The sequence below is a fragment of the Tenrec ecaudatus genome, chromosome 12 (genome assembly GCF_050624435.1).
Source record: "Tenrec ecaudatus isolate mTenEca1 chromosome 12, mTenEca1.hap1, whole genome shotgun sequence".
Lineage (NCBI taxonomy): Eukaryota > Metazoa > Chordata > Mammalia > Afrosoricida > Tenrecidae > Tenrec > Tenrec ecaudatus.
In genome coordinates, this window is record NC_134541.1 from 115,466,175 (window position 1) to 115,492,486 (window position 26,312).

At 50.7% G+C, this 26,312-nt stretch overlaps 1 protein-coding gene across 1 annotated transcript in view; it reads left to right on the forward strand.

Moving 5' to 3' along the window:
- The window catches only part of VPS35L (VPS35 endosomal protein sorting factor like), a 119,273-nt gene that overhangs the window by 82,029 nt on the left and 10,932 nt on the right, over positions 1-26,312 (forward strand). The window contains exons 25-28 of the mRNA XM_075564573.1: positions 1,120-1,197; positions 2,971-3,085; positions 19,728-19,867; positions 25,014-25,179. Of these exons, the coding sequence (XP_075420688.1) occupies positions 1,120-1,197; positions 2,971-3,085; positions 19,728-19,867; positions 25,014-25,179 (499 nt within the window). The remainder of the gene's footprint in view (positions 1-1,119; positions 1,198-2,970; positions 3,086-19,727; positions 19,868-25,013; positions 25,180-26,312) is intronic.

Below are 26,312 nucleotides of genomic sequence, written 5' to 3' on the forward strand. Positions count from 1 at the left end.
AGAATTTATCCCACAACTTGTTAGCCATTTGAAAAACTATGTACCTTGATTTATAGAAAAATTCTATTTTCATTTTACTATTAAATGATTACAGTTATTGTGTTGTCCTCTGTGGGAGACGGTGTGGTGGGCCACTCCCATAAAGATTGGCAAAGCCTTGGAAGCCCTACATGATGCCACTGTGAGTTGGGATCGGCTCGATGGTAATGGGGTTGGGGTGTGCATTGAAGACGTACACAAGAAGTACCTATGTACTCCTTCAGACTGCATTGGACACCACAGGCGCATGTCCTGTTCCTCAGTGGTCTTTGCCTTTTATCCCAGCAACTGACCAAAGCGCAGCTTTAAGACAGATTCCACTGCAGGGAGTAGAACTCAGTCCACCGTGGCATCAGCACACTCCCTCACCCCAGTGCACACACACAGACTGCTGTGCCCCGCCCCTGATGTGCGCCTGTGGGTTTACTCTCACCCTCGGGCCCTTTGGTGCCCAGGGTGACCACCATACACTTAGGCTTTTCCTAACTGGGCAAGTTCCCTGAGGTTCGCCAGTTGCTTCATGAGGAAAAAAGCCGTTGATTGTATTTGCTCCTTGATGCCCAGGCGACGGCATTGCTGAGCGTTAGACCCTCTGAGGTGAAGGAAGGAGAGCCGCGGCTGGTGAGAGTGCCTCGGGGAACAGCACCGGGTCCCACCAGACGTACTGTGTCTGTGCCTCCCGCTTGTTGCTGTTAGCTGCACGGGCTAGATTGGCCCGCTCTCAGAGTTGGAGGCTCTGTTTTGTTTTGTTTTCAAGATAGCTTAGTGTGTGGGATTTCTGGAACCAGAGTAAGTGAACCTTGGCTACTCATTAAGCCAGAAGATAGTTGTGCTTGATGTTGGCTGATGGGCATGACTGCCCCCCGGAGCCTTTCCTCTGCTCTCCTGGAGAGGTTGCATGCTGAGAGTGGATCAGGGCCCAGGTGCCTGCTGGCATTTCACGGCTCACTGCTAACCAGCCTTGTCCCCAATCAGATTGTCCCCACCCCTGTGCGTGTGGTTAATGTACAGACAGACCTCCGGGGATGACCGTCGTTTCAGTGACGTTTTCTTTCTGTGTTGTTTATTAAACGGATGCAGAGTGTGAACCGACTGGCAATGGAAACAAGGAAAGTGATGAAGGGAAATCATTCCAGGAAGACAGCTGCGTTTGTCCGGGTACGTCGCTAGTAAAGGACCCTCAGGCTTGGAACTCTGGCGCATGGCCTAGCTTCCAGGTTACACAATTGCTATTCCCGCAGAAACACAAGTGGGTCGTGATGAAGGTGATCTTGTATTGGTTTTTCACATTAATTTTTCCTTGTGCATCTGCAGGCTAACCAATATTCTTGATAGTTTTTAAAGAGACCACCAAGTGGATCTGGATTTAATAGGTGTTAGGAGGGGGAGTTGAGAGGTAGACTCGTATGAGGGTAAGTTAGAAAAAAGCCCCAAACTCATAGAAGTCTTTATTAAACAAAACTGAAGCTGTTGCTTCCTGACTTGCCCTTCACACGTCTGAAGGGGGTGATCCCATCGCTGCAACCCTCCCTCAGTGGGCTCTTTATTTGCACTACATCCAAACAGCGGTTTTGATATCCTTGCAGGCCTCAAATCATGCCCCTTTAAAAAATATCCTTTGAGTTTGGGGAATAAAAAGAAGCCTGAAGGGCCAAGGGCAGGGCTGTGAAGGGTGGATGGGGAAGGTTCCCAAGGACATTCTCCCAGGACAGCTCTGGCTGAGTGAGCAGGTGACATGGTCGAGATGGACAAATGTTTCTCCCACAACTTTGCTGGGCCCTGTTCGCCCCAGTGTACTTTTCGGATTTCCTAAAGCCTGTTCCCTCGTCAGCCCGCATGGTTGTCTTGCATTCTCTGAGGAAATCTGTCACAGGTATCCCTTGGGAATCCTGGAAGCAGTCACCCTCATCTTTTGGGCTGACCTCCGCGTCTTGAAGTGAACTGGTCCAAAAGAGCCCCTCAGAAGCCGAAGTGGATGTGACTTGTTTCGAAGGCACCCTAACAAGACCAAGACAAGTGTTTTACTGAGAGAGCTTGTCTGCGGTCTTCCAGTGGTCACAGAGATGTGTTTAAACACCTTTCCTTTGGAATAAACCTGTGCAAGAATGCACTGGAAAACACACACACACACGCAGACACACACACACACAGACACAGACACACACACAGACACACACACACGCACACACACACAGACACACACACACACACAGCAGCTACACTTTCTGACCCAACCTTGCTTTTGTTTGTGTGTCCTAGTTGAGTTATCCATATGGCTTGGGCCTGTAATCTGGAAAAACTTCTTTACCAGAGTTTGGGGCATGGAGGGATTAAACTTCTTGAGTCTCCTACTCAAATTGTATCAAAGCAATATTTTTTTCAAAGCAATATTTTTAATAGAAGAAATAATTACCAAAAAGGTTACAGTGAAGAATAAGCGTCCTAGCCCTGCCTGTCCTCATTTCATACCCCGTTCCTCAAAGTCAATTCCCTCAAACCCTTTTTAATACTAGTTTCCTCCATATTTTTAGGTAATTGATTTAAACATATGTTAATATTCTCAGTACCATGAAGTAATTGACTCGTAGTGACCCATAGGACAGGGTAGAACTGCCTCTATGGATTTATGAGGCTATAAATCTTTATCGGAGTAGAAAGCCACCTCTTTCTCCCACGGAGAAGCTGGTGACTTTTAACTCTTGACTTTGCACTTAGCAACTCAACATATAACTCATTACGCCACCAAGACACCTTATTTGTTGATCTTAGTAGTGTCTCTTTACCTCACCCTCCCGCCCTCCCAAGTGTGAGGTACAGCAGAGGCCCCAGGGATGAAGATGGGGCGCAAGCTGCTTTCATCATTTTTGTTTGTAAAGACGGGATGGGTAGCATGGCAGATGTGACCCACTGAGACTCTCCCCTCTCTCCTAGGCCTGCGTTGCCTACTGCTTCATTACCATCCCTTCCCTGGTGGGAATCTTCACAAGGCTCAATCTCTATCTGCACTCGGGTCAGGTGGCCTTGGCCAACCAGTGCCTTTCCCAAGGTAAGCCCATCATTCTCTCGTCCTGGGCGCTGGCTTACTGGCTCAGCTCACCCACACTAATTGTATGTGTAACTGTGTGTGTGTGCATGTGCATGTGTGTATGCATGTTTAGAGAGATTCCTTTATGAATGAAAGAAGCAAAAGTGATAAATGGTGAACTCTTTTTCATTAAGTAGGGAGCTAAGCGTACACGCACGCAGGCACACACGTCTCATCAGGGAAGGGTGGTAGCGCATGGTGTTCTCTGGCAGGCACCCTCCTCAGTCGGCCTCGGACCGGCCACGCAGACATCTGAGGTGAGCGTGCCGAGGGGGTTTCAGGAGCTAGCGCTGCTGAGCCCCAGCAGGGGCACACTGATGTTCACGTGGTGTGTGGCGTTGTGGAGGTTGGTTGGGTTGAGAGGCCAGAGACAACACACATTGAACCTCATCTGAGTAGAGTGAATCCCCTTTCTGTCACAGAAAACAGTTCTGTGCATGACTGGCTTTCTGTACCCGGTGGGAAGCAGACCTTCCAGCCTGGGTGGGTGGGTGGGTGGTCGGAGTAGCAGCAAGGTAGCAGGCACAGGGGTGGGAGCACATGCCAGGGAGCAGGTGACTGCGGTGGGTCCTTCTGCGAGATGCCCTCGACCATGCTTTGATGCTCACCGAGCTGAGGGGTAGAAGATGGGCTATTTATTTATTTTTATGCTGTACTGCTTCGGGGGGCTGAATTCCCTGGCAGGTGGGCCTGCTCCCAGGTGGAGAGTTGCAAGGGGTTGTCTTCGTCGCCTCTTGGCGCCGTGTGAGCCCAGGGCAAGTGGCAGGGCTGCAGCAGGGCTTCCATCCGCAGGCAGTCACCTAAAGAGTGACAGCAATCCCGGGATACTGATGGCTCTTTCTACAGTCGAGAAGATGGAGGGGATGGAGGGAGGCAGGCGTAGTAGTGGGGGCTGGGGAGAGAGTTAGGAGCTTCCCTGAGGTAGATTCACTGGGAGTCTAGAAGGCAGACAGTGGGAGAGGGTCGGGATCCTTCGGGGGTTTCTGTAGCCCCTGGCAAGGTCGATGGGATGGGAGTTCAACTGATGATTCTGGAGCCGCCTGCACTCTCAGCCAACACTGTGCTTATATGGGGCCAGGTTAGCACTCTGCCCCCAGCTGCCTGCCCCTGTGTAGCTGGAGAGAGCGCCTTTCTCCACTTTCTCTCTACTCCTTTCTCCCTCACCCCGCAGTTCCGGCCCAACATCTGTATCCTGCTCCGTCTGGGGCAGCTCTGGGCACCAAAACCTTCAAATATTCTCATCACCCAAAAAATATTGCCAAATGCTACTTGATTTAGCTTTCTCCCCAGGGGGTTTCCACTGGCTTCCCAGTGTGCTCGGAACAAAATCAAAGGCCTGCCTCACAGCCCCAGCGAGAGCTGGTGCCTGGCTGCCTTTTGTCCTCATCATGCACCACACCTCAGCCACCTTGCTGCTTTCTGATTTTTAAGCACGCTAAACCTGACCTATTTCCCAGCCCAGCACCTGTGCGTGTGCTGTTTCCCCTTTCTCGAATCATCTTCCCAGCTTGTCCCTTTTTAAAAAAAGACCAGTTAGGTGCTGACGGCTTTATGTGCAGCAGCTCCCTGCAGCCTGCCTGTACCCCCAGCAGCCACTGTGACAGGACACTTCCTTACCTGTACTGGGGGTTGACTTGCTCCTGAGTCGGCATCAACTGGACAGTGGCTGTTTCTTTCCTATCTGATACCCCTCCCCTCCCCCTTAGGAATGCCAGCCTCACAAAAGCAGGTGCCTGACAGGGTAGAACGCTCCCATGCCTGTTCCGAGAAGGATGATGGGTGAGCAGGACACAAAAAAATAAAACAAGCATTAGCAGCCACCAACTACATCCTTGTGTTAGGCCAGGTTGACTAGAGAAACAAATTCACTGATGCTATGTATGTGTTAGAGAGAGCTTTATATCAAGAAGTAATTATCGGGCACACATCCCAGTCAAGATCAAGTCCATAAGTCCAATACTAGTCCATAAATGCCTCTTCAGACTCACACAGCCACATGCAATGATGCAGAATGCAGGCAAATCACAGGCCAGTGGGCACAAAGTCTTGTGGATCCAGTAGCGGTGGACGCATCTCCAGGCGTCTGGCAGGTCTCCAAGTGACTCAATGGCAGGAAGGTGAAGGCAGAGAGGGAGGGAAGGTTCTTCCATATGAGAAGGTCATGTCCAGAAGGAGGTACCATCAGGCTGTGACCTGACTGACAGGCTAGACTCCAGGCCTACACTTTCATATCTTCATGTTGATTTGAAATAATATAACTACCACAATCCTGATGATGTGCAAAGCGGACTCAGAAGTGGCGCCTTGGTTGTTAAACCAAACCCTGAGTCGCAGCTAGCAAGTCGGTGCCAGCTTCCCGTGACCCTCCGTGGCCGTCCGAGGCTGTCAGTACAGGAGCAAACAGTCTCATCTTCCTCCTTTACTGTATCTGGTGGTTTTGAACTGCCATCCTCCCTGTATATCAGGCCTTTTACATCTGTTGTTAGCCGATTTTCTCTTTAAGAGCTCAGCATCATAGAGTCCTCTGAGGTGAGAGCCCTGCCCTTGTCTCACCTTCAACATCAGGAGTGAGTTGTGAATTTCAGACCCAGAGCTCTGAACAGTGATAGTAGGCTCCCAGCTCCCTAAACTCATGATGTGATCTTTGCCATTGTAGTCCTGGATCAATTACAGAGCTTGCTTTTTTGTTTTGTTTTTTCCAAGAGGCAAAATAAACATTCTCAAGCTAAATCAAGATCCCTTCACTGGCCACTCTAATGGCTCTGTCTGCCGATTTCTTAGCCTTTGTCAATTTGTAGTTAGTTCCCTTTGCCCGGTCCAGAAGGCAGACGACCTATTGCCTTTTTCTAAGAAAAAGATGAGTAAATACCCAACATTTGGTGTTGTGTTAGAAACTACCGCAGCTCAGCAGGAGAAAGGCAGGCTTTCTGCCCCATCGACAGTTGTGTCTCCTCTGTTCTATAGGGTGGCTATGAGTCGGCATCATCGGGTTAGTAGCCATGCCTTCTCAAGTCGAGGAGGAAGTGGGTTTGAAGCAGGACCGTCCAGCGCTTGATTTATTTGACGCATTATTCTGCTTCGTCCCATGGTGGAGAGATCTGGGCCTTGGACTGGCTTTCTTTAACCATTGTGTTTATGGGCAGGTCTCACTGCTGGGGTCAGAATAGAATCCCTTGGGTTTGGATGCTTAAAAGGAGTCAAACGTGTTGCAATCCTTTTTGAGAGATCTGATACCTTTATCATAAAGAGGAGCTCTTGGCCCTGCGTTCTGGTATGGGCGCTTTGCTCTCTTAAACTCAGTACAGACTCAAGACATGTCTCATGAGCTATGAAAGAAGGCTCCTGTGTCTTGATGCTTCTTGGGATGAGCTGGAAGTGCCCTCCTGCTCGGTTTTATTTAATGACTGGGTCACACTCCCAAGAAGCCCCAAGGGCTCTGGGTCACTGCACAGACACTAGTGCTAGTTAGCTGCTAGTCTGCTGCTCCCTCTCTGACTCAAGGATGCAAGTCAGGGTGCAGGCAAATGATATCGCCAGGAATCCACTCTAATGATGCAAATAAATAGTCTCCCAAAGTGCGTCCCAGCAAACTTGGCATCAGACCACTTGTAGCCTCATCGGAGAAACATCCCAGTGCTGTGTGGCCAGAAAGTGGAAAGTGGCGGCCAGCAGGCAGGCAGCTCACCCGTTTGAAACTTCGTTCACCATGTTTGATGGAAGCTCCTCACCCCCAGATGATCTGACTTGGGGTTAAGAAGGGCAGCTGCTGGGGTTCTTGCGCCTTTATCCTACTCCAGGTTCGAATGCACACGGCCTTCCCATCTTCTGTCTGGTTTAACCTTTGAATTACGCCTATGCGTAGCTGGGACACTGGCCACTGTCCTGGTGAGGGAGCAGGGCTGAGCAGCCATAGGAGCTCGGAGCTCTGAAGTAGCAGAGCCAGGATTCAGCCCAGATTCTCTCTCTCACACACACACACACACACACCCCACCTCTGCCAGACTCCATCATCTAGACCACCGAACATAGTCTGTGTCCCAAGAACATGCTTTGGAGGGTGTTTTTCTTAAGCCAAGTGCCCTCATGGGCCGTGTAAGCACCTTTTTCGTGCCGCTGTGCATAAGCCAACCACTGAGCGTGCGAGCACTTCTGCACGTGGAGTAGGCGTTCAGTAGACGAAACCGATGCTAAATAACCACAGACAAACCAACAAGCAAAGCACTCAGACTTGCAAACTGCCACGAGTGCCGTGAAGAAGAACTGCGTTCAGAGAGAAAAATAAAACCGGGCCTGATTTGTATAGAGAGGGCTAGGGGGTCTAGGCCAGGGAAGGCTTCTTCGAGAAAAGAACATTTAAGCCAAGACCTGAAAAGACAAGGCTTTGGGCGCACGTTCCATCCTGGGTCCCAGCAGCACCCCTCTCTTCCTTTGATCCGCATGAGGGATGGTCGTCCCATCACCAGCCCTGTGTTGTGAGACACGCGGCTGTCCCCCCTCCTCCATCCTTTTGAGCAACCCTGTCTGAAACCCCTCTTGGAGTGAAGCCCTACAGGATGTGAGCCCTGACAGGCACTGCCCCATCGGGGCATGTCACGTGTGGTGTTTTCCTGTGGGGCTGCCCTGGCCCACCCCGAGGGTCAGCAGAATGAGACAAACGAGCACCGAACAAGGAAGCTCCCCGCAAGTAACCCAAGTGTCCGGGAGAGATGGGGCCTCGTGGGACTCATCCCATACTTAAGGAGCAGGCGTGTGGCATCTACTTCATGTTGAATAATTTATGTGATGATTTTTACTTGGGTCTCTAAATGTTATGGCACTAAACCTTAAAAGCCTGTGATTGTTATTCTTAGAGCCACAGGCAGTAGTTGCTAGCCAAAATAAATAATGCATTCAATTACCGGGGCTGGGAAAGCTAAATATAAATGAAATGAAGTACGTGGAAACAGCCGCTTTTGTGCGCCTCCCTAAACTTCCTCCCTTTCTGTTGTTTATAAAACTGCCCCCATAACTCCTCCTCCTGAATCGGCCTCAACTCTGTCTTCCTTTACAAGGCGGTGGCATGCCAAACTGGGCTCCCGCCACATGTGTTAACACTGAGGCAGCCTCGGTTGGCCCATATGAGGTGTTCTGTCCCATGTACTTGGGCTCTGCCTGCACCCAGCACCCCGGATCATGTCAGCCTCCTCCCCTCCTCATGACCACCAAGTCGATTTTGACTCATAACTCTCCTACACTGGGTTTCTGAGATGTTAAATCTTCACAGCAGACAGTCTTACCTCTTCCTGAGAAGAGGTCGGTGGGTTTGAACCGCCCCCCTTGCAGTTTGCTACCCGGATGAGGAGACGGACCCCAGGGTGTTGTGCAACGTGTCCAGAGCAGCCTCATCAGACTTTAGAGAAGTACTTGCAACCCCTGTGCCTCCTCATAGTTGGGGCAGTCCCTCTGAACCCGATGACCGATTGCCATCAGGTCCATGCCAGATGTGCAGAGCAGAGCTGTGCTCCGTGGGGTTTCAAGGCTGTGACCTCTGGGAGGAAGTTACCAGGTATTTCTTCTGAGTGCCTCCGAGTAGACTTGAACTTCTGACCTTTGGCTTAGCAGTCAAGCATGTTTGCCATCTATACCAGGAGGTTGTGTTTCTAACCCTGGGTGAGTGCAGTTGCAAGAGACCAGTTCTTGTCGATTTAGTGTTCAATAGATTCGTTAAGGAAGCAGAGAGCCCAGGCATAAGGTGGCTGAAACCTTGTGCTTTCTGTTTATGGAAATCCCCAGCGAGAGTTCTGCAGGGCCGATGAGAGGTGTATTTTCCTCATTCCCAGAGGAAAGTAAAGGTTTGATAGCACACGGGTTCAATGAGAGAACTGCGGACCATACAGATGAGAGAGCCTCCTGATGGTACTGCTGAATTGAGAAGTGACTGCCATCTCCCAAGTGCACTTTTCATAGGAAGTATGGAGATTGGGAGTGAATTTAAGAGGCATTCTGTGTAAACCAGTTAGCGAAATCCAGATTAGATCTAGATGTCATCGTTAACAGTTAACTTCAAGGAAAACATCCTGGTGAGGGTGTAGAGAGATTGGAACCAACGTACCGGTTGGTGGGACTGTAAGATGCAGCCACACTGTGGCAAATGGCATGGTGCTTCCTTAAAATACGGGAAATGAAAATGCCAGGTGAGTCAGCAATCCAGTATGAGGTATGCGTCCTAGACAAATGGGAGCCGTAACCCGAGTAGACACATACACACCCATGTTCACTGCTGAAGTACTTGCGACAGCAAGAAAGATGGAAACAACCTCAGTGCCCGTCAGTAGGCATTAGATGAACAGCCTCTGCTACTTGCACCCCATGAAACAGTGTGCAGCGTTAAAGACCAGCGATCTGTGAAAACCTCCTGAGATAGATGAACCTACAGGACATTCTGCTGAGCGGAAATCGTCCTTCTCCAAAGGACAAACATTGTATGAAACCACGGCTATTAAGGCCTAGGAAAGGTTTACACATAGAAACCTTTTTGGAAGGCTACCTGGGGCTGGAAGGAGGTAGGGTAAATTCCTGACAGGAAGGTAACTGCAACCAGCCATTGAGTGGATTCCAACTCATAGCCGCCCTGTCGGGTGTCTCCCAGGACTACCTAATTTTTTTATATAAATAATTTTATTGGGGTCTCTCATTGCAATCAATACATCTATTGTACCAAGCACATTTGTACGTACATTACCATCATTCTTTTCAAAACATTTTCTTTCTAATTGAGCCCTTGGTATCAGCTCCTTTCCCCACCCCTACCTCCTCTCACCCTCATGAACCCTTGATAACTTATAAATTATCATTTTCATATATTATACCATCTGCTGTCTCCAGCATGGGGGTGGGGGAAGGTTATACTTCAATCATTGTAACTGGTCCCCGTTTCCCCCGTACCACCTTCCCCCTACCCTCATGGTATCACTACTTCCATTACTGTTCCTGAGGGGTTTATCTGTCCTGGATTCCGAGTGTCGAGAGCTCTTATCTGTACTGGTGTACATGCTCTGGTCCAACCGGATTTATAAGGTAGAGCTGGGGTCATGATAGTGGGGGTGGGGGGGACATTAAGGAATTAGAGGAATGTTAAACTGCATCCTGGTTGACTCGTCCCTTTCTTGTGACCGTTCTGTCAGGAGATGGATATGGACTACTTCCAGGTCTTGCGTGGCTCTGGGAGAGGATAAACTTGCCAAGCAGTGGAGATTTCCATTAGCACTGGCCTCATGAATTCTTTGAAAAACAGCATGCTGTGTCTAAGGCAGTGTGGTGTTATTGCTCCCTGGCTGTCTCCTCTGATTCATGCAGAGTCAGATTCTGTGTTTTCAAAGCCAAGGACACCAAAAAAACACATTTTTTTTCCCTTAGAGGTCAAGCTTGCCACCTCACTGCCTTCTGGAAGGGAGGGTGTTTGGGGAGGCCTCCCTGCCCATGTTCAAAAATAGGTAAACTGTGTGTTATTTACATCTTAATGACTTTCCTTATAAAAATAGTACATGTTCGTTTGGAAAAGAAAATTAACACTACAGAGATGAGGAACTTCGGAAAGTAAAACTAAATCCCCCAAGTTAAAGTCCCGAGTAGTCCTTTCTCTTTCCTTGTACACTCCTCCGCCCCTGTGGACAGCTGGACACTCCTTTCGAGATGGTGTTGTGGAGCCACTGAGTCCATTTCTGACTCTCCACGCCCCATCCTCTTCTGCTGTAATCTTCAGGGAAGCTGGTCACAGGCCTTTCTCTCTCCCACAGAGCCCAGGGTGCCTTAGAGCCAGCAGCCCTGGGGTTAGCCGCTCCCTGCTTACCCGTGCATCACCGTCTCTCTCTCTTTCGGAGCGGTGCGCCTGGGCAAGGGGACTTCAGAAAGTCCATTCCGTTCAAGCCCCGTGTCTAGAGAGAGAAAGAGGGAGAGGCAGAGGAAGCATATGGGAGCCAATGAGTGTGTGTGTGTGTGTGTGTGTGTGTGTGTGTGCACTCATATATATCTGAGGGGGGAGTTCAAAAAGCTTTGTGGAAAAATCACAGTTTAAGTTCCTCATACATTATCAGATGTACTCACATTTTAATTCATTTTTACCCCCTGAAATGTAAGTGTATCATCGAGTCCTTCTTCATCAGTAAATCATAGCCTATTCCCCTTGGCTGCTCCCTACTTTCCCGCTCCGTGCCAGTTGTGAAGACTGATCTCATTCTTTGGAATTGTCTGTCTGCTCTCTCTCACCCGCACTCTCCTTTTTTTTTTTAAAGTGCAGTAATATATGGCCTCTCTCCTTTTGTTATCCCTACCCAAATCCCTTTTCAAAGCTATTTGAGATCTTTCCAGGTGTTTGTTCTCTCAGACAATGACTAACCTGCCTTCTGAAGCTTCCTGACATTTGTCCAGTTGACTAGTGTTTTAATCTCTTAGAACACACGCCCTGGTGTGCAGTCAGAGCTGTGCACGGAGCCCCAGGATGCAAACGATGTTTCTGTGGACTGTTGAGGGAACCACCCACAGAGGGGACCACATGCCCCTGAGCTGTCTACACCGGAAAAAGAGACCACAGGGTGCCGTGGGAGCCTTAAAGCCTGACAAGAACCCTTATAAATGCAACTGGCTATGGATGCTAATCAGAGAGGACCCTCGGGCAAAGCAGAGCCTTTAAGGTGGCTGCACCCGAGGGTGGACTTCCCTGAGCAGAGCCCACACAGTGTATGATCTTCCCTACTCCTGGTAGAGAATGAAGGAGGTACCCCTCAGAAAACCCACCCAGTGGTGTCACGGAAGAAAGGCCTGGCGATCTGTCTCCATAAAGACTACATTCCAGAAGACCCTTAGGGAGTTCTGCTCTGTAACACATGGGCTTGCCATGCATTGGGCGCTGACTTGACAGCAACTAACAGTAACTATGACAACCCCTCAGAAATGCAGTGTGGCTGGCTAGCTGGCGGTTCTCCCTGCTCAGTGTTCACTCTAGAAGGGACTAGGTGACCATGGTGCTGTAGTGTGTAGAACGTTGGGTTGCTAACCAGAAAGTCAGCATTTCAAACTGCTCTGGCCCTGTCAAGGGAGCATCAAAAGAAAATGGAAAGAATATACAGAGCCATTGAAATGAAAAGAACTAGTTAACATTTCACCATTTCAAGAGGTAGCTTCTAAGCAAAAATCAATGGAATCTACCGAAGGAAGAAGTTCAAGCTGCACTGAAAGCATTAGCCAAAACCAAGGCTTTGTGGGGTCAATGGAATATCAATCGAAATGTTTGTATGTTAGTCTGGGTACTTTAGAGAAGAAAAATCCACAGAAACTCATATGTATAAGAGAGAGTTTTATATAAAGGGTAAGTGCACATCAAGGAAACATCCCAACCCAGTGCTACCCAAACCCACAAATCCAACATTAACACAATGATGCCGACTGCAGGAGGAAAGCCGAGTCAGTGAACGTGTAAGCATCTCAGCACTGGCAGGGGTCTCCACATGGCTGCTCCAGCACCCAGGGCTGCATCGGGGTAGGTCCATGTGGCTTCTCTTCAGGGATGTCTTGCAAGAAGTGAGCCTTTCCAGCTAAAGCAGGGAACTGGTTAAAGCAGCTGCATCCTGGTCTGACCATCAGAAAGTGAGAGACCCGAGAACTAGAAAGGCAAGGCTCACTGAGCCATTTATCCCGCCACCCTTTAATTAACCCAGCATGTGTTTATCGGCCAGGTTGGCACAATAACTGCCTCAGTTTGAATAAGTTGCTGAAGCACTGAAAGCACATACTTGTCCATGCCAGGAAATTTGGAAAACAGATACCTGGCCAACTGACTAGAAGAGTTCTATATTTACACTCATTCCAAAGAAAGGTGACCCAACAGAATGCTCAAATTGCAGAACAATATCATTGATGGCACATGCAAGCACACTTTTGCTAAAGTTCAATCAACTATGGTTGTAGCAGTACATTGACAGGGACCTACCAGAGGTTCAGGCTGGATATGGAACAAGGGATATTATTGCTGATATCAGTTGGATCTTGGCCGAAAGTGGAAATACCAGAAATATATTTGTTTTATTAACTGTGCCATGGCGTTTACCTGTGTGCATCATAACCAACTGCGGCTAGCCTTGAGCAAAATGGGAATTCCAGAAAAGTTTATTGTGCTCATGTGACTCACGTGCATGAGTCGGTAGACAGTTGTGTGAACGTAACAAGGGCATACTACACGGTTTAAAATCAAGAAAGGTGTGTGCCAGGGTTGTATCCTCTCACCCTATTCAATCAATATGTATGCTAAGAAAATCTAAGCACAATCTATATGCAGATGACATAACCTTGCTTGCTGAAAGTGAGGACTTGAAGTACTTGCTCATGAAGAACAAGGATTGCAGACTTCAGTATGGACTACAACTCAGTGTAAAGAAGACCGAAATCCTCACAAATGGACCAATAGGTAACATGCTAAATGGAGAAAAGGTTGAAGTTGTCAAGGATTTTGCCTTGCTTGGATCCACAATTAATGCTCATGGAAGTAGCAGTCAAGAGGTCAAAAGATGTATTGCTTGAGGTAAATCTGCAGCACAAGACCTCTTGAGTATTAAAAGCAAAGAAGTTACTTTGAAGACTAAATTGTGCCTGACCCAAGCCAGACAACCCGTCCAAAGTATACCTTAGAGGTATGGATGGCCAGACTTAATCTTACATACTGTGAACATGTCGTCAGGAGAGACCAGTCCCTGGAGAAGGACATCATGCTTGGGAACAAAAACGAAAAAGAGGAAGACCTTTGCCAAGATGGATGGACACGGTGGCCGTAGCAATGTGAGGATCGTGCAGGACCAGACGGTGTTTAGTTCTGTCATGCACAGGGTCGCTGTTGAGTCGGAATCGACTGGGTGGCACCAGATGACAAAATGTACAGCTTCAGAAACCCAAAGAGGCCCTTGTACTCTGCCATGCAGGGTTGCTATGAGTCAGAACTGACTAGGGCAGTGAGAGGTGGGCAGACCTACCCTTATCACACTGTGTGGCAGAATCAGATGAGTCTTGATCCTGTCTGCAAGTGAATCCAGGCTTCAGCTTTCTGCATTTCCACTCCTCATTGCCACCCACTTCCCTGACACGTCTCTCTGATGTTTCACCCAGAATGAGATCAGACTTCATCCCCTGCTAGTCTCAGCATCCCTGGCCCTAAGGCTCTGTCATAAGGCTCAGGAGTCTGCACAACATCCTGCGTGTCTGACCATCTGTGCCTGGAGAGGCATGGCATGTCCTGGAGACAGTGAAGGCCCTTTGCTCTCAGGCCTTGCCTGATTAGTCTCTAAGCTTGCAGCACTGACGTCGGACTAATCAAGAGAGTGCTCCAAGGCCCTCAGGTTCCCTGATCCTTGGGACCTTACTGAAGATGCAGGACTTGGTCGTAATGGATAGTTAGGACCGATCCAATCAATGGATAGACATGGCTGTATCCTCCTCCCCTTACCTTCCCTAAATTAATTAGTCTAGCACCGGTGAAACCCCTATTTGCTAAACTCTTTCGTAAAACAAAGGCATCTTGATTGCCCAGATTATTTTCAGAAACCTGAATCAAGGGGCAAACCCAGTTCTGTGTCCTACAGTACTTTAGGGCTTCCTGTGACATTTTTACGTGTTTCTGTGTTTGGAAGTTTTATAACAAACTTAGATTGCCTCAGCGTGCTAAAGAAAAATTCCCCTAGAAATTTTAAGTGGAACTGCCCAAGTAGTAGCCTTGGTGCATTCAGCATTGTGACCCCAGAGCATCTGGATTTCCTGAGAATTTAAAATACTGTTGGCCATTTCTTGCTTTAGTCACGCTTCTTCCTTGGAATCTTTGGTCAGAACGTTCAGTGATTGCTGGGCACCACCTAGTTCTCATCTCATTTCAAAGGAGGCAGTTGTTACTTAGAGGCAGTTAGTCCCCCATTCCATTTGCCCCACCCCACCCCCCAGTACCTGACTCCTTCCTCTTCCTCCTCTGTTGCTCCAAGCAAAGAGGGACCACTGTTTGGTCTGTTTAAGACCCCAGGCACATAATAAACTAGGAAGTAAAACAGAAACAATAGACACGGATATTAGGCTAATTAACTAGGATGTCCCATGAAACCATGACCCTGAATCTCCAAACCAAGGAACCAAATCCCATTAGGGTTTTGATTATATAACTTTTGCTCTAAATAAAAAGAAGAAACACCACCTAGTTGCTACCCTGAGGCCTCTCCGAGTGAGTGAGATGGAAGGGGTGCAGGGTGGAGAATCCCGTACACTTGCTGCTTGTTTGTTTTTAACATTTTATTAGGAGCTCTTATAGATATTATTACAATACACAGTTCCATTAGATGAAGCATAACTGTACAATTGCTGTCATTCATTTTCCATACATTTTCCATTTTCTTCTTGAACTCGTTGACATCAGCTCCCCTTTTCCCCCTCCCTCCTCCAACCTACCACCCCACGGACCCTGAATACATTGTATTTTTTTTTTAATTTTAACAATTTATTGGGGCTCATACAATTCTTTTCACAGTTCATGCATATACATACATCAATTGGAATACATTGTATTTTATCATTATTATTATTGCCCTCTCTCACACCATTCAGTGTGTCCGTTCACCCACAATTCTGTTGTAAGTGGGGTTATTCATTCTTCATTGCTTTCAGTCCCCGCCCTCCCTCTCTTCCCATGCCCTCGGGGAATCGCTGCTTCCATTACTGTTTCTGAGGGGTTTGTTTATCTTGGATTTGTGAATCAGAAGTTCTTGATTGTACAAGTGCATATACATAGTCCTGCTCTTTGCTCCCCGCATGGAGCAGGGAGAATACTTCTTAGGAATTGGGATCAGATATCTCGTTTTTTCCTGCCACCCTTTATAAAACACACATCACATGCATTTGATGGAGAATGGTCTTCCCTGGGCTTTCACACCCAGTTGATTATCCGGCACTCTCACGCTCAGCGGAAACACCATTTTCATGTGTGGTAGGATTGGAGGTTGAATTGTTAAGGTGAGAGTGAGACATCTCCCAGACATTTTTGAGTATCTGTCAGGTCTTGTGGGAACAGAAATGAAAACGCTGCCATGAAGCACTCCGTGCCCTCACCCTGACCTGACCTGACCTGACTTTTGCTCCCTCGTCCTTCAGAGTGAGCGCGGCTTGGGCTGGTGCTGAGAAGCTAGTACTTCGGACAAAGCTGCTGCCTTGGCTTCACGAGACGCCATCATGGCCACCGTCTCAGGGCTGCTGGGTAATGGTCTGCCGCAGAGTACAGGATTGGTGCCCTTTGTTTAACAGAGGGGATGTCCTGGGAGGGGTCCTGCTACCCCGGCGTGTTCACTGGGTTTTCTTCCGGAAACCTTTCTTTAAAGAAAGTGTGTGGAGGGAGGGGTTTAGAGAGATCCACTGTAAAGGTTTGGGGTGGGAACAGGAGGTCAACCTCACCCACTAGGCATCTCTGACTCATGGTGAGGGTACCAAAGTATTTCTACCCTCCTCCCGAAATTACCCTCCTCTCCTCTTCTCCCCATACAAATTGCAGGTGATGTGTACACAGGTGGTGGTTTGTGGTGTAGTGGTTATGTGTTGGGCACTAAGCACGAGGTCAGCTGTTTAAAACCACCAGCCGCTCCTCAGGAGAAAACTGAGGCTTTCTGATCCTGTGAAGAGTTAACACACAGGGCAGTTCTGCTCTGTCTTAGAGGGTCACGATGAGTTGGAATCGACTCAGTGGCAGTGAGTTTTGAGTTTGGTACATAGAAAAGCCCTTGGCGTGATTATAGACAAGACAAATGTTTTGTTAAACCTGGGGAAAATAAGTTCTTGACATGTTGAAGCCAAAACCCACAAGCACAAACATGAAGGAGAGGAGAATTGAATTGGAAGCATAAGCTGAGGTGAACTTTTCCAGCCAAGAAGAAAAAGGCTGAGCTTCCTGGCTGCCCAAGCAAAAAGGGAAATGCAGCTTTAAAAAAGGGACACATACCACCACCACCACCCCTCTCCACCACCAGGCAGGAGAGCTGCCTTCTCCAGAGCCTTTGCCAGGCTGGAGTAGCAGAGTCTGGCTTGACCTCAGGCCCGCTTGTCTGTTCAGTTTTGAGGTCTAAAATGGGGAGACAGGACCTCCTGGTATGGGTGTGACTTGCTTGTCGAGGAACATCGATGAGCAAGCATGCTGGCGCAGTGCCCGGTGCGTCGTCAGCCCTCACGCTGCAGGTTCCTTTGCCGCCATCACTGCTGCTATTCCAGGGGCTGGAGAATTGCCGGAATTGGAAAGAATGTTTTCCCATTTTAGCCGCCATCTCTCCCGAGTGCTACCACTGCCTCCCTGTTGGTCTGTCCCTCTTCTGCCTCTAGGCTCTGCTTGCTCAGAGGCTTGGGGGTTTCCTCCTGGTCACAAGAGGCCTCTCCCTGGCTGAGCTGCCTCCTCCTCCGAGTCACAAATCCTTAATGATGGTGAGGTGGCGGGATCTGTCTTCCATCTTCACTGCTCAGCTTTGCCCGGGCCATTCCTCTGTTGAGTGCCAGCTTCCTCCTTTGGGAACAGACATTTCTGTACCTTTCGCACAGGACTACTTGGGGGTGAAGACAAACAACTTAAAGGCAGGGCCCAGGAGCACTTAAAGGTTCCACAAATAAGCCAAAAACGAGTTACCATCAAGTTAGCACCACCTCCTGGTGACCCCACAGCGTTTTCCAGACCTTTCTTCCAAGACACCTCTGGGTGGACTTGACCCTCCAAGTTCTTGGTTAGCAGCCAGCTCATTCCTATTGGTAGAAAAGATAGAAAGCCCCACAAGCTTCAACTCTTCTGGGAACCAACATGAAATGCCGCCATATTTGAGCTCCCGCCACCCCAACAATGAGATTAGCTGCTCTGGGCATCCTTTGCACCAAGCACAGAGCAGGCGTCAGTACAGTCACGTCCCCACAGTCATGTTGTCAACTCGTGCCCCGCTTTCTGGCCCTGGTGCCCAAGAGAGTGCCCTGGGGACAGTCGGTGCTTAATAAGTGCAATGAGGGCCGTGCAGGAAAGGGGTGAGTGCCAGGCTCAGTGGGTGCCACGCAGCTCCCAGAGCAGAGTGCGCTGAGAGGAGCATCTTTCCAGGGTACAGGCTTTTCCCTGTGAGGGAGGAGAAGGTGGAGAACCACTGGCTGCCAGGACACATGCCCTTCTCATTAAGTGTCGGCGTGGCTCCCTGCAGAGTAGGCAGAGCTGCAACTCTCTCCCCTCGGGGTGCTGGCCGGGTTCCTGTGCTCACTCACCCAGGCTTCTCCGTGCCAGTCGCTTCAGAGGGGAGCTGCCCTTGGACCATGAAGACGTTTGATCTTGTTGAGCTGTCTGAATTTTCATTTGTGAGGTCGATGCTTTGTTGATTTGTTCCACTCCCCCCCTTCCCCCCCCCCCCACACACACACAGCCTGGTTTAGACCTCGAGGCTTTCTATCATGGTTAATTGTTTGGCAGTTCTAGAAAGTGCTCTCTCTTTTCCCATCTCCTCCCTCCAGCCTCCAATCTTCCCTGTCCCCTGCTCCCATTTCTCTCCCCACCCCCTATCTCCTTTCCTACTGCCCTTTGGACTTAGAGTTTTATAGATTATTTCATATAACTTAAAAATCTTCATTTTCTAAGTGACTCGTTAGCACTGTGCCTCAGTTGGAGTCTCTCAAGCTCGGTGTAAAGCAGAGGGGCAGGGAGAGAAGTCCCTCGAGGAGATGAATGGACACAGTGCCTACGTACACCACGTGAGGGGGCGCAGTGCCAGGCAGTGTTTTGTTCTTTGGTGCATAGGGTTGGGCCTGACTGGATGGCCCCAAATAAGGACGCTGGGGTTGGGGGTAACAGTGTCTTTGTGGCATGCGTGGTGGAAATATGTGGCATAGGGGTGTGACTTGGTATGTATGTGATATGGTGTATATGTGTGATGTGGTTTGTGGTGTGTGTGCCATATGTGGTATGTGTGGGTGTATGATGTGCCAGTATGTTGTGTGTAAGACTTGACGGTGTGGTGTGCATAGGCGTAGGAAGGATGGTTGGGATGTGTGTGGGGCATGGAGTATGGTTAGTTGGCAGGTAGTGGTGTGAGAATGCTGTGTGGGGCATGTGTGGTGTGTGTACATGTTCACATGTGCACATATGCATTCCTTCAGACATGCTTTCTCACGTTTATTTTGGTGACAAACCAGGCTCTTCAGCTTCAAGCAGACCAAGTTCGAGCCTGGCACCTTCACCGACTCTGGGGCCTCTGATGGCACCCAGTAGGTTCACTCTCCTTTCCCCATCGGTGAAGCGGGCAGAATGACAGCCCCCGCCCCCTGCTCTGGACACGAGGACTCAGTGGACCAGTCCGGGGAAGCCCTCAGCCACAGTGACTTGTACTGTGATGTCCACATTTCCCACCTGCCTCCCCTCCTCATCTAAAACCCATTTGGCTGAGGTTCTCCTAGCTGCAGTTGCTCTCACAAGCAGTAGTCTCTCTCAGCCAGATGTCGCACCAGGTCAGTTCCCAGCCCTCGCCTGCACGTCGCGGCAGCAGGGCAGATGGAAGGAAGCGCCCTGGCCACTTCCAGCTCTCAGCGGGGTTCTTTTGCCTTGCAGCCGACGCTTTCTTCAAGGCCGCCATAAGCCTCGTTCCCGAAGTCCCAAAGATGATTAATATTGATGGAAAGATGCGGCCATCGGAGCCATTCCTTCTGGAATTCCTCTGCAATTTCTTCTCTACTCTGTTAATCGTTCCGGTACGTTGCTCCCTCGCCGCCCCCCGGGGCCCACCTTGGGGATGCCTTTTATCCACCTGCCGGAAGTGTGCAAGAAGATCCCACGTCTGGTATTTACGTCGTGGTTTTCTGGTCAGAGGTATGGTGTGCCTTGGTGTACCAGTGCAGGCCCTCTCAACTACTGGGGTGTGTTGCCAAGTGGTTAAGGACACAGCCCATGGGTGACCCCTGCCCTTGCTGAGTCCTGGGCACTGGTACTAGGGGATGCTGTTGGATGGGGGTGCTGTCGGCCCAGTGGGCTCTTTGTGACGGTTCAAGTGGATGCACCAGCGCCATCCACTGCACATTGCAGGCACTGCACAAGGCGGTTCTCTGATGGCAAATGAGACTGATGGGCGCACTGTTGTATTTTGCGCACAGGGACTTTGCTTGGACCATGCTGGGCTTCCTTCTCATGGCCAGGCGTGGACTGTGTGGAGTCCAGGCCAGCTCAGCACCCCCACAGCAGGCTCACTTTCTGACCAGTGTGTGTTGTCTTCAGTGGTCTGCCATGGGAGGCTTGTGAGTTGCTTTGACCAGGTTACAATGGAGCTTCTGAGACAGACAGACGAGGAAGGCCAAGCAGTGTACTTTAGAAAACCCAGCCCCGGACCACTCTGTGAATCCCATACCGATGGAGGTCAGCCCAGGGCTGTTCAGGCTCATTGTCTTGCCCTGTCATGCCTGGGGCTGCTGTAAGTTGGCTGACGTGAGGGCAGCTGGAGAGCCTTAGCTGTCAGGGCTGAGCTCATGGGGTCAGTTATCTCCCTGGTATTTGTTAACTGGGAATCCGGGAAAGTCGTGCCCCATCAATGACTCCCTAGCTCGTTCTCTGCCTAGAGGGAGACAGATGTTAAGCAAGTAAATACACATTTCATTGAATGTTAGCGATCCCAGAGCATCCGCATTGAGGGAGGGGGTGCCCTGAGGAGGCCTGGGAGGGGTGGGGACAGGGCACATAGGGCAGAGGGAACAGTGTGAGTGAGGTCAGAGTGACTAGAGTGTGGGGAGGGCAAGACAGACCTGACACAGCCAGTGAGACCAGTGCAGCTGACTCCTTGGGGGGAGGGAGGTGACCTGTGCTCTCAGTCTCTTCTCACCCACCCCACCCCCTCCAGGGCCCCTTCTCTTCTTGTTCTAAGGGGCTTCATGATTTATTCAGCCAGCAATTAAATACCATCACAGGGAGCCCACATTGCTCTAAACGGACCAGACTCATGGCCATTGAGTCCTCTCTGACTTGGAGGCCCTGCAGGGCAGAGCAGAGCTGTCCCATAGTGCCGCAGAGGCTGTACGTCATGTGGACGCAGTTCTCCCCTGGAGCAGCAGGGTGGGCTTGCCCAGCTGCACGTGTAACCTCTGCGCCTGTAGCAAATGCTCACTCAAAGCCAGCTTCAAGCATCTCCCCCAGAAGCAGAAACTGAGGCACACAAAGGGGAAGTAACTTGCCCAGGTCACCAGCTACGAAGTGGCCAGGCCCGATTGAGAGCCAGGATGTCTGTGTATAGCTGCCTCTGAACTTAGCTCTTCGGGGTAGTGGCTTGCTGCCACAAGGTATTACTTCTCCCAAAGGCTCGCGTTTCCTAGGGCCCTGAAGCTTCCCTGGCCAGACTTATAGGAGGGAGGTTTGAGCCCCCAACAGGTCCCCTGGAAAAAAGGTGGGATGTGTTTGTGTGGGGGGTGGGGGCAGGGTTAGCACTGCTCCTTGGTGGACGTGGAGTGGGGGTGGGGTATAGCTTAGCCAGGGACTCCGGGAACCATTTTCTCTCTAACTGCTGTTCGAATCTAGGATTTTTTTTCTCTTTCTCCTCTAAAAAAATCCGTGTCTGCCCTGCTTCAGTTATTAGCATTGAGACTTCACACTGCAATTGTTGTTTTCTGCTTGGCAACTACTGAAGCATGGCTGTCATGTGGAACCTTTCTCCCCTGTGCAAAGTTGAAAAGGAGTCCCTACCTCTTTTGGTTGTGACCAAACGTTCCCAGAAACCACTTTCGAGCCCCGTTTCTGGCTTCGCTGGTGCCCCCCTGCCTCTGTGAAGGAAGGTGTGTTAAACAATGTCTCCCTTGTGTTGAAATTGAGTGACTGCTACATTCAGATTGCTGTCCATTTCCCAAGCAGACCCTGAAATAAAGCAGATCCCGAATATCATCACAGCAGGATACACCGGCCCAGGTCGGAGCAGCTGTTGGCAGAGCCGGGGCCAGTTGGCTGCGTGTCGGTGGAGGCTCAGTCCCCTCTGTCCTGCTCCCACGCTGGATGGAGCAGCCGCAGTGCCAAACGCTCCACCCCGCACCACCAGCGTTCCCTCCACTCAGATGGTCACTGCCGCGCACACACATTTTTGCCGGATTAGAAAAACAAAGCCAAACCTCTCTGTGTTGAGTCAGCTGTGAGTCACGGGGTCCCTGTGAGTAGGGGTGAGAGCTGTGCTCCACACAGGTTCCCCAGAGCACGCGATCCAGCCTTTCTTTGGTGTGAACCGGCGTTCAACCTCCGCATGCTTTACCCTTGGCACCACCATGTCAGATTAAACCAAACCACGCCCGCTGTCACTGATGTGCTTCTGGCTCACAGCAACCCCGGAACCCAGAGCACAACTGCCCCAGGGGGTTTCCGAGGCGGCCTGCCTTTCTCCCGGGGAGGGCCTGGCGGGTTTGAACATTGGCCTGGCTAGGCTGACCGACACTTGCTACCACCAGGGTTCCTTAATGTGACCACGCAGTTGGATGTTTCACAGCTGTTGAACCCCTTCCACTACATAGCAACTTGATGTAGGGTTTCTGATGCTGTTCATCTTCCCGGGAGCAGACAGCCTCATCCTTCTCCCTAGGAGCCACTGGTGGGTTTGAGCGGCTAACCTTGCAGTTAGCAACAAAGTGCCTCACCACTATGCCACGAGAGCTCCCTTGCTATGTTGGATTCAGGCCTGCTGATTCCCAGCTGTCTTGGTTATTGCTCTGCTCAGATTGCACAGCACTTCCTGTCTCCGTAACGGGAGTCGATCTCTGTGTGCCTTCCCCCGTGAGCAAGCCCAGGGCATCCCTGCAGAGAGGCAGTATCAACGAGGCACTGGTGATTAGCAAGGTACACTCTGGAGCCAGCCTGCCGGGACAGGCCAGTGGGGTGACGTTGAGCCACGTAACCTCCCTGTGAAATGGACAGCACAGGTGTATCTCCCTGGAACATGCTAGATCTGCAGCAGCCGGGTTAGCTGTAGTTACTTGTTTGTGTAATGCGTTCAGTGCCTGGCACATCGAAAGTGCTGGGGAAAAAGCCGTCTGTGTGATAGTCTGTACCAGATGGCTGCCCCCTGCCCCACTCTGGGAATAGGGCTGGGCGGTAGGTCACTGTCTGCAATTGCAAAGAGTTCCCTTTTGGTGCGCCACTTGGCTTTGATGAAAGGCCTACCTGAGCACCTGTTTTCACCAATGGAGAGAAATCCAAAGAGAAGTTTTGCTTTTAGCAGAATGGGGAAAGGCAAAACTTAGCCTCCCACATCAGGCTCTGCCCCCGCCCCCACACTAGGCATCTCAGCTTTGGCCTGGGTCTGTGAACACTGTGTTAGTGCTGGCTTAGGTTGTATGTGTTTATTTGACAGGACTTGGTAGGGTGTTTAGGGGCCAGAGATTACTAAAAAACCCTCCCCATGTACACGAGCTGCCATTGCCTCTTCACCTGACGCCAGCTTGGCTTTCCTAGGCGTGTGTTTGCCAAGTGGATGACCTGCAGAGCCTCCAGTGCGCACCGTCAGTCAGGGCTTCCAGCGGTTCTTGTAGAGCAGGCTGGATGAGAGCAGTGCATCTCCTGGGTATTAGGTTGTGAATGATGGAAACAAGACCCGTTTTGAGAGTGAGCGAGTGGCTCGGAGGAAAGTAAGGCCCTGATTTGTGATACAGAGCGCCAGGGGTGGGCACTGTGGACCGTGCAGTCAGCAAGGCCTCACCTGGGACGACATTGCAGAGGAAAACGGAGGCTCCCCGGGCGCCCAGTGACTGAGTCCAAGGACAGAGGTTCATCAGAGGGAGCAGTCAGGACTCAGTTGTCTCTGGCGTGCGTGGTTGTGTCCTCACCCCTCAGGCTCTGGATGATATCACCAGGCTATCCTTTCTTCTGCTTCCGGCTGGCTCAGCTGATGAGGCATAGACAGAGGATCGAAGGGCCAGAGTAGAGAGAAGCTGGGGTGTTATTCCTCACTCAGGCTGGACCTGGTGCTGGCAGTGGCTTCATCCCTTGGCTCAAGGTCACAGCTCTAGCCAGGGGGTAGGTCTGGCCAGTCAGGGATCCAGGCTTCCTGCTGCTGCCCCTCACCAGCCCCTCCATCTACATCTTTATAAACACCCTTCAATGAAGAAAGGCTCCTTAGTTAAGCCTTTGAAGTGCATCCCCCTATGTCTTACTGGGGCCTTAACTGCTGCCTGTGGCCCCAGGAACAGTGAAGCTGTGCTTGGAGAGAGGGGGGCATGTGGCGGGTGATGGAATCCAAGGGATGGGGCTGGTGGCTCCTGCAGAGCCCAGAGGGTCACAGGATGAGGCGTGGGCCGTCCTTCCCTGCATAGCCCCTTTTGGAGCTGAGTGTAGACTCCTGACCTTTTGCAGGCGGATACTGTGTTTTTCCCTGTTGCTTCCGAGAAGGACTGTGTGCGTGTGCGTCTCTGAGATCCACTCCTCCGGTTGAGCGCCCAGTTTGACTGTGAATGTGGTTGAGCGCGCTCTGTATTTAGAGTCAGGACCGTCAGCTCTGATGGAGGTAATTGGAGGCTTGCGCAGTGTAGGTGGCTCAGGCCGTCCCATCTGCTACGAGACCCACAATCTTGCTCTTCTAGTCGAAAGACTAGACTCCCATTTCACATACCCACGAGTGTAATTTGGGGAAACAGGCCATTAAGCTGACGGGTCACACTGTTTTCCCACCCACTGGGCTGAAAGGGCCGACTCCTCCGCTCGTCTCCTGGATTAGGAAGGAGTGATGCACCAGGACACCCTTCTCTCCGTTTGCCAGGCCTTCCCTTCCTAGGGGAACTGGCCCTGCCATTTCTCCACAGTTGCGGGAGGGAGGGCCGGGGTTTCAGGGCGGTTTCATTTCCGACTGCACACTTAGACGGCGTTTTCCTGTTGCCTCTCTGCTAGGACCATCCTGAGCATGGGGTCCTATTCCTTGTCCGGGAGCTCCTCAACGTGACCCAGGACTATGGCTGGGAAGACAGCAGCGACGAGAAGATCCGCATCTTCACCTGTGTGCTACATCTCCTCTCGGCCATGAGTCAGGAGACCTACCTCTACCACATAGACAAAGGTACCTGAGCGGCCCCGCCCACCCGCCCCAGTCACCTGAGAACAGGGAGTCTAGAGGACGGCCTTCCGTGTTTCCGTCTGCCTGCTGTCCTGCTCGGCAGAGGGTGGTGCAAATGGTTAAGGCGTTTGCTGGCGGAGAGGTTGGTGGTTTCCAGCTTACCAAGCAGCACCTCAGAAGAAAGGTCTGGTGATCTCATTCTAAAAAAGTCATCCATGGAAACCCCTTTGGAGCACCTTTCTTTGATGACCCACCTGGGGTCTCCATGCCTCAGTGTCAGTGGGGCAGCAAGACTCATGGTGTGTCTTCGCCCCAGTCTCCTGATGGTCAGACCTAACTGGAGTCATTTCAGATAGAGATGCCTGTGCCCTGGATGACATCCAGACAGAGGCCTGAGAACCTGTACCTCTGTACCTGTACCCTCCTCTCCAGTCGTGATCATGAGCAGATGAGCTTAGAGAAAACATCTTTGGGGTCGCTGGTCTCTTTTGGCTACAGAAGATCCCAGAAAGATGGCTAAAGAGACACGTGCTTGCGCTCCTCCCCAGGCCTGTAGCTGCAGCACAGCCTCAGCTGGGCCTGGGTTTTCAATCAGGTCTCCAGGTCCTGCCAGGCTCGGCAAGCCTTGGGGTCAGGTGTGCTGGGAAAGAGAGCTGATGCCCCCCTCCCGCCCCCCATGCTCTGAGGCTACTTTGAACATACTGGCGTGAGCCTGAGGCCAGTCTCCTGTGTCCTGTGTGTGTTTAACATGATGGTCCCAACTGCCAGATTGCCCACCGAGCCCAAAGATCTCCAAAAATGGCCCTGTTGCTCCAAGAGCTTTTGTCAGTAGGGGTATGTGTACACACACACACACAAAGACACACATATATATATATTATATGCATCTATAATATATATACCACCTCAAGGCTTAAGAAAAACCTGTTTCTGGAGCTGGGTGTTCCAGGGGACAGCGGTGCTGACAGATGGCTTACTCGGACAGCCTGGGACTGATGGCTGGCACTGATGGGGCTTCAGGGCGCTGACTCAGGCTGATCCCGGGAGCGATAGCTTTCGCTCCCAGGCTCTGCACCAGGCTCCACAGCCTTTTTCTCCTCCTCTCGGCATCGCAGCTGTGAGGGCAGGCACACGTG